The sequence below is a fragment of the Vanacampus margaritifer genome, chromosome 15 (assembly GCF_051991255.1).
Source record: "Vanacampus margaritifer isolate UIUO_Vmar chromosome 15, RoL_Vmar_1.0, whole genome shotgun sequence".
Classification (NCBI taxonomy): Eukaryota; Metazoa; Chordata; class Actinopteri; order Syngnathiformes; family Syngnathidae; genus Vanacampus; species Vanacampus margaritifer.
This window is the reverse complement of record NC_135446.1, coordinates 15,670,088-15,684,392: the sequence shown is the minus strand read 5'-3', so window position 1 is coordinate 15,684,392 and position 14,305 is coordinate 15,670,088. Positions and strand designations below refer to the sequence as shown.

The 14,305-nt window shown below is 45.5% G+C and overlaps 1 protein-coding gene across 6 annotated transcripts in view; it reads left to right on the top strand.

The window, feature by feature from the left end:
* Positions 1–14,305, top strand: part of svep1 (sushi, von Willebrand factor type A, EGF and pentraxin domain containing 1) — a 60,202-nt gene that overhangs the window by 36,430 nt on the left and 9,467 nt on the right. For all 6 annotated transcript variants that reach the window (XM_077543865.1, XM_077543863.1, XM_077543864.1 and 3 more), the window contains exons 24-39: positions 1,005–1,118; positions 1,188–1,389; positions 2,154–2,311; positions 2,431–2,629; positions 3,069–3,244; positions 3,548–3,672; positions 4,733–4,862; positions 4,944–5,114; positions 5,262–5,435; positions 5,517–5,636; positions 5,816–5,992; positions 6,996–7,080; positions 7,235–7,426; positions 7,622–7,789; positions 8,753–9,425; positions 10,105–12,794. In XM_077543865.1, coding sequence (XP_077399991.1) covers positions 1,005–1,118; positions 1,188–1,389; positions 2,154–2,311; positions 2,431–2,629; positions 3,069–3,244; positions 3,548–3,672; positions 4,733–4,862; positions 4,944–5,114; positions 5,262–5,435; positions 5,517–5,636; positions 5,816–5,992; positions 6,996–7,080; positions 7,235–7,426; positions 7,622–7,789; positions 8,753–9,425; positions 10,105–12,794 — 5,554 coding nt within the window. The remainder of the gene's footprint in view (positions 1–1,004; positions 1,119–1,187; positions 1,390–2,153; positions 2,312–2,430; positions 2,630–3,068; positions 3,245–3,547; positions 3,673–4,732; positions 4,863–4,943; positions 5,115–5,261; positions 5,436–5,516; positions 5,637–5,815; positions 5,993–6,995; positions 7,081–7,234; positions 7,427–7,621; positions 7,790–8,752; positions 9,426–10,104; positions 12,795–14,305) is intronic.

Here is a 14,305-nt window from a genome sequence, read left to right as displayed (position 1 = left end):
AACTCCCTCCCTCCTCCTCCCACTCCATTCCATCAAGCCTTCAACTACTGCACCATCACAAAGGCAAGTTGCAAGTTTTGCAAATAAAAACACTTTATTATACAGTACAGTGTAGTTCTTTAATTACAATACAATAGCACATTTATTATACATAAAATAAGGTATATTTTGTGTAGTTTTAAGGCTTTTTTTTAGTAGAAAATTGTGTTTTATGGGGACCTGGGAACGGATTATTCTCATTTCAATGGTTTCCTATGGGAAATACTTGTTTGGAAGACAAACTTTTCGGCTCACATACTCTCTGTGGGAACCAATTAAGTTCGTGAGCCAAGGTACCACTGTACAATACTATAAGGGGTTGGAAAAGTCTCTAATTTGGCAGTGTTGACTATCTTCGATGAAAACGGCCGAATCACCCAGCTCTTCAATGTCAGTAAGGTGGGGGCTTTAGGACCCAGATGCGGGAAGGCAGAGGTGCAGTCCAATAAAGAGGTTTTAATTTCTAATCAAAAAGCTAACTTCAAAGTGCAAAATAAACGGAACTAACAAAACATGAAGCTAAACATGGCAAAACAACTTAGGCAAAACTAACAGCATGACATGGATCCTGATAAGGCAAAAAGGTCAGCGTGACGTGGCGAATGACTTACGACAGTGGCAACAATGAACCGACACAGTCCGGAGGGAGACAACCGACTAAATACACCAACACTAATGACATAACAAGACACACCTGGCTGAGGGCACTGATTGGATGACACATGAGGGTAATGGGGAAAGGTGGACACAATCAGGGATCAGGGTTGACAAAGACACCAAACAAGGAAGGGCAAGTGACCTGAAACGAGAGGAGTCAGACTTTTCACAATAAAACAGGAAATGACAAGACAAGGGGAAAACACAAGGAAAACAGAAGCTAAACATGACAGGGAGTAAACAAGACTGAAAATAAACATGACATTCAACGCGATTCAACTTGACACTCCCCCTACCATTTGTTTCAGGCTCTTTATGTGAGGCGGAGGTGAACGAATGTCTCTCTTCCCCTTGCCTAAACGAAGGCATGTGTGTGGACGAGGTCAACAGATTCACGTGCAGCTGTGCCAGCGGCTTCACAGGTTAGAAATACTTTCAGTTTTTCCCAAAAAACGCAAGTTTTGCATTCTTTGCCTGCGCCACCTCCTCAGGGCCTCGCTGTGAAATGGAAATCAACGAGTGTCTTTGCAACCCGTGCGAGAACGGCGGCGTGTGCGAGGACTTGACGGGCGGTTTCGCTTGCAACTGCGCCGTCGGTTTCTCGGGGGACCGATGCGAGGTCAACGTCGACGAATGCAGCAGCGCCCCCTGTCTTAATGGCGCCTCCTGTCTGGATGGCGTGAATGATTTCAGGTGATTTGCTACATTCAGTTCCATTTCATTTGGTTTGTTTACTGAGAGTCAGAGGTTGCAGCGGAGGTGCAGAGAGACTGAAAGAGTCACTGAAAGGAATAGATCCTTGAAAATTTGGTAAAATTTGGTGTTAGAGAACAGAAAATATGCAAACACAGAAACATTAACTCTTTGACTGCCAACCGTTTTCAGAAAAGGGATGCCGTGGGTGCCAGCCGATTTAAGCATTTTTGACTGATCTTTCAAGGTCCACAGAAAATGATGTGTTTGGACTATGGAAACACACATACTACCAAATGAAAGATTGGACTCTCATCTTTCATCAGAAAAAAAAGTTTATTTCTACCTTATTCCGTTTTTCAGTAATCAACAATAGAAAATGGTTAGTTTCACCTCTGTTTTGAAAAAAAAACGTCTTTTAACGTCTTTGGCACTCCTCCATAGGATTTTACTAAACGTTATTTAACGTTTTTGGCAGTCAAAGAGTTAAGCAGTTTTCATTTTGTCCATTAGCTTAATGCTAACATATAATGCAAAGCGCCATCAACGCGTTAAGGGAAATTAGCATTGTTGTTCACAGTAATTATAAACTTACACATACAAACTGACAGCAATACTCTCTGCTCTGTCTCTGAAAAGGTTCTAGTGCATTTTAGCTTCATCCATAAATTTGACACCAAAGCTAAATGAACCTAGCAGTAAGTCACTAGTGACTTTCATAGTTATATATGGGAAGGTATCTCATAAATGTTCTTAATTTGCAGGTGCGAGTGTGTGGAAGGCTACACAGGTCCACTTTGCGAGGTGGATGTGGACGAATGTGACCCCAACCCCTGTGTGAACGGGGCCAGCTGCCTGGACGGTCTCGGGTCCTACACCTGCCGCTGCCTCCCTGGGTTCAACGGAACCAGGTGTGAGACAGGTACTATAGGACAGATCATGCAAAAAAAAAAAAAAATTACCCGTGAGAGGAGGATGATTTGAAATAGATATTTTATCACTCTGGATAAAAACTTTTTCCCCCCCCCCCCTTCCTGCCAGAAATGTCTTCCGCCTTCAACCTGGACTTTGAGGTGTCGGGTATCCACGGTTACGTGTTGATGGATGGAGTGATGCCGACACTTACGGAGATCACGTGCACCTTCTGGATGAGGTCGTCGGACACCACAAATTATGGCACGCCTATCTCCTATGCCGTGGAGGGCAGCGATAACGCTTTTCTTCTCATAGACTACAACGGGTCAGTAATACACATAATACAGTGGTTCTCAAACTGGGGTCTATGAGACATAACTTGGAGTCCACAAAATTATTTGTTATCTATTATTATGTCGTATTCAAAGTAAGTGTAGTGCTGATAAAACAAAACATACTGAACCAATTACTCATACTTACATTAGATTTGGGGTTTAAAACTCTAATATGATTTTGATTTTTTTTTTTTTTGTTTTCCTAGAGAGCTCAGTATTGTTCATTCGGTAATTTTACCGATTTGACATGTCATCATCATTGCTCTCCTTTTCTTTTTTTTCTTTTTTTTTTGCAGTTGAAAAAAAAAAAAAGATTTTGATTTGTAATCACATAAATCTGACAGCTTGCATGAATTTCCCCCCAAACAACAAAAGGTGTATCATTTTTGAGGATACATTATACATAAGGGGGCTCCTTTGTCCGTGCAGGTGGGTGCTGTATGTGAACGGTAAGGAGCGAATTACCGACTGCCCGGCGGTGAACACCGGCAGCTGGTACCACATCGGGGTGTCCTGGAGGAGCTGGGATGGCGACTGGAGGATTTACATCAACGGCAAGCCCTCAGATGGAGGCAAAGGCCTGTCAGTCGGCACCAGTATCCCAGGTGTAGTGCTATCCTCTTATCACATCACATGCGGCGGATTGCAATCGTAGTGTACAAGTACAGGAAACCCTTTCTGTTCGTTGCAAAACATACAAACGTACATGTACCAACTTTACTACTTTCCTATTTCAACATGGCTTTGGCGCCATTTTGTGGCATTGTTGGTGGTTTCGGCAAAGGCACAAAAAAATAAATGTGGATCCATGAATATGAGAGGGCTTACTGTAGAGTAGAAGACTCTCTTTTTTTCTTTTTTTTTTGCCTATGTTTGTTAACGGCTAAGGCTTGACCCTGGTCCTGCAGGTGGAGGGGCGCTGGTATTGGGTCAGGACCAAGACCAGAGAGGTGAAGGCTTCAACCCTGTGGAATCCTTCGTTGGCTCCATCAGCCAGCTCAACATCTGGGATCGCGAGTTAACACCCCAACAAGTATGTATGGAATCTCATTGTTTTATTATTCATTGGCAAAAAAAAAAAAATAGAAATGTGTTTTAGTACAGTACACTTCAGTTGTATTTAACAGTACACACAAATTTACAACTTATCCAATATAAAATTATTCACAGAACATACATTACTCAATATATGATGAAGAAAATGGGACTCTCAGACTCCGACATTTGTCTCCAATGCTTACAAAACACTACAGACACTTATGTTCATGCTTTATGGTTATGTACTCCGGTTATGTATTTCTGGACTAAAGTCTTAGAAAAACTTTCCGCTATTTCGGACTGTAGGATACCTTTATCTCCAAACTTGTGTTTGCTAGGTGACCTAACAACAACTGACTTACCACATAAACAATTTCAATCTACACTTGTAGCCCTTACTATCGCTAAAAAAACAATTCTTGTTAACTGGAAAAATAAACAAACTCTGAATATCGACCAATGGTCTAACCTCCTCATAAATCACATTTTAATGGCAAAAATATCTGCCTCAAATAAAAACCGAATATCAAAATTTATAGAAACATGGTCTACGTATATAGAATTTTTTAACCTAATTCTGGTTACTTAATTCTGTCTGTTAGCGAGAGCCACCACATCGTGATAACTTACATTGATGTTTCTGCATTTGGCAATTTATTATTATATTATATTATTAGTATGGGATTTTTTTTTAATGGGCTTTAGGTGAACTGATGAATACACACACGCTCGCACGCACGCACGCACGCACACACACGCACATACACATACAAAAAAAAAAAATATATATATATATATATATATATGTGTGTATATGTGTATATATGTATATATATAAAATAAAATAAAAAACATTTATTAATTTTTTTTAAATTTATTTGTTTTTTTAAAAAAAAAGGAGAGCAATGATGATGTCAAATCGAATGAACAATACTGAGCTCTCCTGAAGAGAGAGAGGAAAAAAAACTGTACAATACTTTTGCATTTATTTTTTAAGAACTGCTGTTTTAGTACACGGAGTGCTAAGGATTTTAAAGCGCTATGCTATTTTATAGATCAAGGTCCTTGCGAGCAGCTGCCCCGACTCCCACGTCCCTCACAGAGGGAACGTTCTCGCCTGGCCGGACTTTCTCAGTGGTGGTCTGGGCCGAGTCAAAGTGAACCTCAGCAGCATTTTCTGTGCTGGTAAGTGGCTTCCTCCCAAGATTGGTCGCGGGTCAATCATGAAGCAATTGCGACCAGTGTGACCTGATTGTTTGTTTGCAGACTGCCCACAGCTGGAGAATGCTGCGCCTCACCTTCATGCCTCCACGGTGGAGGTGAGTCCTGGCACCCAAGTTCAGCTGTCATGCGATCCCGGCTATTACCTGATGGGGGAGCCAGTTCTCCAGTGCCAAAATAAAGGAGAGTGGAGCCACCCTCTTCCCAACTGTGAACGTAAATAAATGTTTGGCTTCTTGGTGGAAAGTCCTTTATTGTCGCAAAGCTTATTTATGTCCCTTTTAAATAGTGAGGAAATGGCAAGGAATGTGCATTTGTGGGATGCTTTTTCTCAGTGAGGGTGATGTTTTCTTTCATTAACAGGAGTATCCTGCGGGCCTCCCCGACCCCTGGACAACGGCGAGTTTCAAGGGGACGACTTCCACGCCGGCGGCTCAGTCGTCTACCAGTGCAACAACGGCTTTTACCTGCTGGGAGACGCCAAGGTGCACTGCTCCAACAGCGGCAAGTGGGGAGGAAATCCGCCGGCTTGTCTCGGTACTTCACGTCACGTTATGTTATGAATCCACCAAGACGGAAGTGCGGTATGTGTTATGTGATGCTTTGTGTGCATTTGAGATGTGGACGAGTGCGCCCTGGGATCGGACTGCGACGGTCACGCGAGCTGTCGGAACACTGACGGCTCTTACACGTGCACCTGTATCCACCCGTACAGTGGCGACGGCAAAAACTGCACAGGTAAAGGCGGAGGTGGTCTTGTACTTAAGTAGAGTACACTATACTTCACTAAATCTGGTAAAAGTAGAAGCACTTATCCACTTCTGTACTTCAGGAAAAGTAGTTTCGCAAAAAGCACAACATTTAAAATGACTTTTTACTCTTATTTTAATACTATTATCTATTTGTTGTTTGAGCAGAGCCCGTCAAGTGCGACCAACCAGGAGAACCCGATTTCGGCCACAGAGATGGCAGTAACTTCCTGATGGGCAGTAAAGTGGTTTTCCACTGCGAGAATGGCTACGAATTAATCGGAGCGGCTCAACTGCAGTGCCTGGAGACAGGAAGTTGGGACGAGCCCGTTCCGTACTGCAGAGGTGACTGGCAGAACTTCTGTTTTGCTAATACAGACGCTCCCCAACTTACGAACGAGTTACGTTCCGAGCGATCGTTCGTAAGGTGAATTTGTTCGTAAGTTGCTTCAGTGCTATATTTTGTATTATAATTTATGTTTAAAGAGAATACGTACAGTACTGTACTACGTATGTTAGAGAGAGAGAGCGAGAGACACACACAGTATGTACATGTACGTAATAAGATAAATAAAATGAAGTTGAACTTACTTTTGGAAGATGTACTCGATGCTTAAGGATTTGATGGAGGAGGAGGAGGAGGAAGAGGAGCATTTTATATCATGAGAGGTTCTTCGTCGTCGCTGGAATGGGCTTCAAAAGTTACTTCCTCCTCCGTAACTTCAATGTAGGAAGAAGTTGAGGGCCGCGGAGAAGAAGATGAGGGTTGATGAGTATCTTCCTTGGAGGATTTACTAGAAACTGGCCGAAAGAAGCGATCTAACGACGATTGCACAGTTTTCTTCTTTTTTTCATCATAAATGATGCGGTAGCACTGTATGGCATCATTCAATTGATTCGCAACCTTTGGGCAACGTTCAATATTTGGGTCTTGCTGCTCGAAGAGTGCGATGGCTTTATCTATGAGCGACAGGCGTTTCTTCTTCTTCCCCCTCCTCGACACGTTGCTGAGCCTCCAATGCTGGGTGAGCTCTCACAGCGCCAAGCGTCGGTATTAGCGGCGGAAAGAAGCACTACAGTACTCGGAAAAAGGTGCGCAATAAAAAATCTAACTTACAGCATCTCTTTCCGAACATTTTTTGGCATGCGCGCATGCGCGCAGACATGTTCGTATGTACCGTTGTTCGTAACTCGAATGTTCGTAAGTAGGGGAGCGTCTGTATATCTTTACGGGCACTTTTGCCACATCCAATATGGCGGACGTGCTGGCATATCGCAGCAACGGGTGCTCAATGACGAATTAGGTTTGCAATTGTTTTTTAACCATTCCTCCGTGTTTGCGCAACAGCCCAATCTTGCCCAACGCCATCTGTTCCAGAGAATTCCGACATGAAAGGAAACAACTTCACCTACGGAAGCAAGGTGACTTTCAGGTACCCTTAAAAAAAAACATGTCGTTGCGGTTGCGTGTTGGGTTTGTGATTCTTAACTGTACTACAAAAAGGCTTATGACCAAAAGTCATTATGAACAAATAGCCTTGACAGGATTTCTGAATTTTGACACGCATGTCTCAACTTTGCTTGCAGCTGTATGAAAGGTTTCTTTCCTCAAATCCCCTACGAGTTCCAGTGTCTTTCTAATATGAGGTGGAGCGGGACGCCACCTGTCTGCCATCCAGTGTCCTGCGGCGGACCCCCGATTGTCCGGAACGCTTACTACACCCTCTCCACAGACACGTACAAGTCGACCGTCTCGTACACCTGTGTGGAAGGGTTCAGGTATGAGTAAATGCTTCTATTAGATTTAAAAACATCCCGGAATCAATTCTTACAAGATCCAACAATGCTTCGTGCACAAAAGCATTTATGATTGTTCAGGATTTCCTGTTCGCACTCATTGGCCCATCCAGGCCCAAAATCAGCTTTGATGTCACAACTCGAGTGATGTAATTGCAAGTGTTTGTTTGCGCAAAGACCACAGGGCCCCGCGGAAGTGGTTTGTGAAGATACAGGGGAGTGGAGCAGGCCCTATCCCCGCTGTGTCAACATCCTGTGTGGCGACCCCCCAGCCCTGAGAGATGCTGTGACTCAAGGAGGGAACTATGAACTGGGGAATAAGGTGCACTATGTCTGCAAGGAAGGGTAAATTTAATTACACGGCTTTGCTAAAAAAAAAATGTGAACATGCCAACACCTTTTAGTCACAGCCGGCCCAAGGCTTAAGTGAATTAAGGACCTGCTTAGGGCCCCACAACCATTAGGGGCCCCCAAGAGGGGATTAACAGTTAGCTGGAGTAGTCATGGGAAAAGGCAGAGTAGCATAAAACATTAAATGTATGAAATTAAAATAGTATTTGATTAATGATTAGGGATTTTTACTTTACTCATTTTAAGAGCTAATTATTCAACATTTTTTTATTATTATTTTTGTTAATCTTAATAGGGGGGCACCGATCGATCGGCCAGCCGATTTATCAGTTCTGATTTCCTTCGTTTTTTTAAATATAAAACGATCTTTTCCACCCATCTCATCTCCCTCCTCAGAGGTCTGAAAAAGTCAGCCACCGTTTGTATTATTTCACAGATATTGTTCAATGTTTTCCAATAAAATAAGATTAGAACTCTGAAGGTGTATGCTGCTTGTTAGGAAAAAAATCGAGATCGGAAAAATCGGGATTGGCGGGTCAGACTTTTTAAAAGGTCGGAGTTCGGTGATCGGCCAGAAAATTGTGATCGGTGCACCCCTAATTCTTAACACTATTGTCACCTTCACCAGTGACCTCACTCTGAAAAAAAAGTGCTTTGCCACCAACTCGTGGCATCTTGATGTCAAGGAACTATGTTGAAATGAGGTGTGTTTCATTTTAAACCAGATAGTGCTTTGCCGCCTTCTTGTATCAACTTGGTGCCAAGGAACTATGTTGAAGTGGCATGTATAAGCAATTATAAACCAATTACACTGTACAAATCCTCAAGGGGAAATTCAAAGTTGACGGAACCAGAGGACCCCAAAATCAATTTTAATTTAGAGCCCCATGTAGGCTTGGGTCGGCTTTGCCAAATTCCAAAGTAACGCCCTCTTCACTTTCTCGGTCTCCTTGACAGCTACACTATGATTGGCTCCGAGACCAGGGAGTGCCTGCCAAGCGGCGAGTGGAGCGACAGCTCCGCTCAGTGCGTGCCTCGGTCCTGCGGACCCCCGCCAGCCATTGAACACGCCGAGCCTTACGAGAGCCACCAGCTTTTTGGAGACACTGCCAATTATTATTGCACCGACGGCTACACGGCGGGCAACAACTCCAAGATGGTGTGCAACGCTCAGGGCGTGTGGGCGCCCCCTGATGGAGAGGAGGCCCCTCGCTGCATCGCCAACTTCTGCCTACGCCCTCCAGAACTCCCCCACGCCATTTTGGACTCACTCGGCAAACCTAAATACACGAGCGACTCGGAAGTCAGCTACAAATGCGAGGAGGGCTTTGTGCTCAACACCACGGCAACACTGCGATGCCTTCTGGGAGGGGAGTGGAACCCTCGACCATATGATATCAGCTGCATGCCCGTGAGGTGCTCCAAACCGGACAGCATCGATCGGGGCTACGTGAGCGGAAACGACTATAATTTTGGAGCCGTCGTGGCATACAGCTGCGATAAAGGCTTCATGATCCGAGGGGAGAAGAGGCGGACCTGTAAAGCCAATGGAGAGTGGGGCGGAGTTTTACCGTCCTGCGTTCCTGTGTCCTGCTCCTCACCTCCGCCACTCAAGAATGGCTACATTCAGGTTAGCCCCAGAGCACACACCGGATTTCATACATAGCGTTTTGCAATTTTAACTCATTCACTGCCAATGACGGCTATAGACGTCAAAAATTCAGTTGAACTATTTCTATTTAAAAAAAAAATCACTTTTGTTAACAAGAGTATGAAAACCTAGGAAAAAAATTATTGCACATTAAGACCAGATATAAAATGTTAACTATTGAAGTCATGTGATTAATTACAATTAAAAAATGTAATCGCCTGACGACCTAATTTTTAATAATCTTTTATTTTTATTTATTTTTTAAATAATCTTCTTTTTTTTTAAGAAAAAAAATCTTTTTTCAAAAAAAAGAAAAGATTATTAAAAATTAGGGCGTCAGGCGATTGTAATTAATCGCATGACTTCAATAGTTAACTCGTGATTAATCACAAATTTTATATCTGGTCTAAATGTACAATCATTTTTTTACTTTTCACACTCTTGTTAACAAAAGTGGAAAAAATGTTAAACTAATAGAAATAGTTCAAATGAATGTTTGAAGTCAATGGCAGTGAATGAGTTAATTGAGTTAGGGCACATACAGTTTCATGCACAATACTGGCGAGCGTACTAGCATAAATAGTACACTAACCCTACCTGGCATGACATCATACACGGACAAACATGCACATCTGATGATCTGATTTCTCCTCAAAAGGTCCGAGGTCGATTCACCTTTAACAGCAAGGTGATCTACGCCTGTAATGCCGGCTACAGACTGGTGGGTCCAGAGCGAGTCTGCCAGGCCAACCGCCAGTGGTCCGACAACGACCCGCCCACTTGCGTGCTTTTAACCTGCGACCCGCCTCCCAAAATTGCACGCGGACACTACAAGGGCTCGGACTTCCAGGTGGGTCGGAAAGTGGAGTACTTCTGCGACGAGGGCTACGAGCTCGTAGGTGATGCCGTCTGGACCTGCCTCAAGTACGGCCGGTGGGACAAGTCGAGGCGTCCGCGATGCTCGCCCGTGCAGTGTCCGGAGCCGCAGCTGGAGGAGAACCATCTTGTCTTGAAAGGCCTGGACTTTGAAACGGGAACTGTGGAATTATCCTGTGAGGACGGCTACGTCCTCGAGGGGCCGCAGATCCTCCGCTGTTTGCCCTCCCAGGAGTGGAACGGCACATTTCCTGTGTGCAAGCAGGTGCTTTGCGGGCCTCTCCCTGATGTATCATTCGGCGGGCCTTCCTCGCCTTCTCCGCCTTTTCCAGCCAACTCCGTGGTGGCCTACAAATGCATGGACGGCTTCACGTTAAGAAAAGAAGACTCTGTGTCCTGCCTATCCAGTGGGAAGTGGAGTAATCCGTACCCCGAGTGTATTCCCGTTGAATGTCCTCAACCTGTGGAGATTTCTAACGGCATTGTTGATGTTCAAGGTCTGATGTACCTCAGCAAGGCGCTGTACAGTTGTAAGACTGGATATCAATTAGTGGGGAACGCGACTGTCCTGTGCGGAGAGAAGGGACTTTGGATTGGAGGCGTGCCTTCTTGCCGCCCAATCGAATGCTCACCTCCCAAACAGATTGCCAACGGAAAAGTGTCCTTCACCAAACTTCAGTTTGGTCACAGTGTTACTTACTCTTGCCGCCGCGGTTACCGCCTCCAAGGCCCGGAGACTCTCAAGTGCCTAGCAAGCGGGGAATGGAGCGCCGAAGCGTCTGTTTGCGTGCAGATATCCTGCACCCCTCCCCAGCCCATTGAAAACGGTTTCGTGGAAGGTCAGGATCACGGCTTCGGCGTCACCATATTCTACAGCTGTTTCCCTGGCTTCCAGTTAATTGGTCAGGACCACCTCACATGCGAGGAGTTCGGCTGGTCGAGCGCCGTCCCCGTCTGCGTGCCCTCCGACTGCGGCCTGCCTCCTCACATCGACTTCGGGGACTACGTTAGGGCCGCGGAGTTGGGGGGAGGCTCCCCGAGAGATCTGAGCTTCCTTCACGGGACAACGATCGAGTACCGATGTCACAAAGGTTACGACCTCACCAGCCCGACGTGGTTGACGTGTCAGGAAGACGGAAGCTGGAACGGAACGGCGCCCTCCTGCGTCCCGGCCGAGTGTGTGACGCCCCCCAGCCCTCAGCATGGCCATGTGAACGTAACAGACACATCTCAAGGCAGTATGGTCACGTATACCTGTGAGGAAGGATACGAGCTGGAGGGCGAGCCGGTGAGGCAGTGCTTATCGGGGCAACTGTGGACCAATGAGGCCCCAGTGTGTCGTCCAGTTTCCTGTGGGGACCCGGGGCCTGTTGCTAGTGGCACAGCTCACGGAGGTGCCTTCGTGTACCCTGAAGTCCTACACTATAAGTGTAATCCCGGGTTTGTCCTCAAGGGCGGTGGTTCTATTACTTGTCAGGCTGATGGAAAATGGAATGGACAGAAACCTCATTGTGAGTTGGTGTCATGTGGTCCTCCCAAACTCCCCACTGATATCACTTTCAAAGGCAAAGACTTTGTCTATAACGAGGAGATTGAACTCAGTTGTGAGCCCGGTTTTCTCATTCAAGGCAAGTCAGTCAGTGTTTGTCAGGCTGATGGCACCTGGAGTCACGAGTCTCTTACCTGCGTGCCTGCCCACTGCGAAAAGCCCACTCCAATACCTCATGGGCGAATATTGGGGTCAGAGTTCGGCATCAACAGCGAGGTGAATTATGAATGTGACGAGGGATACGCTATCAACGGCGATCCAACACGTCATTGTCAGTCAGACGGACTCTGGGACAAACCAGCGCCACGCTGCGATGTTATCAGCTGCGATCCGCCCGAGGACATAAGCCACGGCTTTTTGAACGGCTCCAGTTTCAACCACGATGACGTCGTGGAGTACGTCTGCTTCGAAGGTTACGCGGTAGTCGGCGACCCCGTCCTGCGCTGCTCAGCTCAAGGATTCTGGATAGGCACCGTGCCCCAGTGTCGACCCTGCGTCTGCGCCCTCCCACTTTTGAAATTCGGGGCCGTCCTGGGGCGCGACCGCGCCTGCGGCGACCAAGTTCGCTTCCGGTGCGACGACGGATACAGGCTGCTCGGTCCGGCTCACGCCGTGTGCGAGAAGGGAGGGGTGTGGAGCCCCGGCGTACCTGTGTGTGGCCGCGGGAGGTGCACTGTCGCCCCGCCTACAGTCCCAAATACTGTACTGCAGGGCGGCAGCGCCACCTTCCCCGACACCGTTATATACAGGTGCAGGCTCGGCTACCAGCCAAGGGGGTACCCGCACCTCTCCTGTGGGAGGGACGGCAGATGGGGTGAGCCGAGGATCAGCTGCGAGCCTGCGAATTGCGGAAAACCTCCTGCTGTTGCCCATTCTCAAGTGGAAGGAGACGTTTACACCTTCCCAAACCGCGTCACATACAGGTAAACTGTTGCCAAGGGATTAGTTGAAAGTGCGTTTTATGAAGAGCCTGTACAGTGGCGGATACATTCCAGACCAAACATTTTTTAATATGTACAGACGCTCCCCACCTTACGAACGAGTTACGTTCCGGACGATCGTTCGTAAGGTGAATTTGTTCGTAAGTTGCTTCAGTGCTATATTTTGTATTATAATTTATGTTTAAAGCCTATATAAGTATATTGAAGGTTTATATAAGTATGTTTAAGGCTTGTACAAGTAACCTGCATTGGTTTGTACTGAAAAAAACTTAATAAAATGGAGAGAATACGTACAGTACTGTACTGTACTACGTATGTTAGAGAGAGAGAGCGAGACACACACACACAGTATGTACATGTACGTAATAAGATAAATAAAATGAAGTTTAACTTACTTTTGGAAGATGTACTCGATGCTTAAGGAGATGATGGAGGAGGAGGAAGAGGAGGATTGTATATCATGAGAGATTCTTCGTCGTCGCTGGAATCGGCTTCAAAAGTTATTTCCTGCTTCATGGGGACCGGCGTTTTCTTCCTCCTCCTCCTCGCCACGTTGCTCAGCCTCCAATGAGCTCTCACAGCGCCAATCGTCGGTATTAGCGGCGGAAAGAAGCACTACGCGCAATACAAAATCTAACTTACAGCATCTCTTTCCGAACATTTTTCGACATACTGTACGCGCAGAAATGTTCGTATGTACCGTTGTTCGTAACTCGAATGTTCGTAAGTAGGGGAGCGTCTGTATTTTTACTCAAGTCAAGTGAAAATGTTCTTTACAATAATATTTTCTGTGTGCCCCCGCTAGTCTAAACACAACATTCTGATTAGTATTGCTTTTGTGGAACATGAATGACAATAAGATCCACCCGTTTCAAGCCATCTCAGGGGGCGGCCATTTTGCCACTTGCTGTCGACTGAAAATGACATCACAGTTGTTCAGAGCTCAGGTAACGACTCGTGATTGGTCTGAGCAAATGTGACAAAATGGCTGCCCCCTGAGATAGATAAAAAACGGGTGGATTTAAATGATTCCACAAATATTAATCAGAATACCGTGTTTAGACTAATTAGGCATATATAATATTGTGAAGAAACATTTGGGGTTGACTTCCACTCATAAAACAAAAGATAACTAATTAATAATTTAGTCTAATAACTCCTGTAGCTTAATGCTAACATGATCGAAAGGCTAAAGGAAATTAGCAGTGATGTTGCAAAAATTCACCCAACTGCTATTTGAACCCACATGGAGCAGCAATACGTACAAACAAAACTCAGCAGTTTACAGTGATTATATTTATGAGTTGGGATGCAGCTAATGCAAATAGTGAAAATCTGATGCCAAAAATGTTCATAATTTCCTGTAGCTGCCACCAGATGGCAGCAAAACACCAGACAGGAGCTTCTTCCAGCACATCAACCGTAGTTCAGAGACACTAATGCTACTGGGTGGCACCGAAGCACTACTTTTATATCAGGCTGGGTTTTGGTTT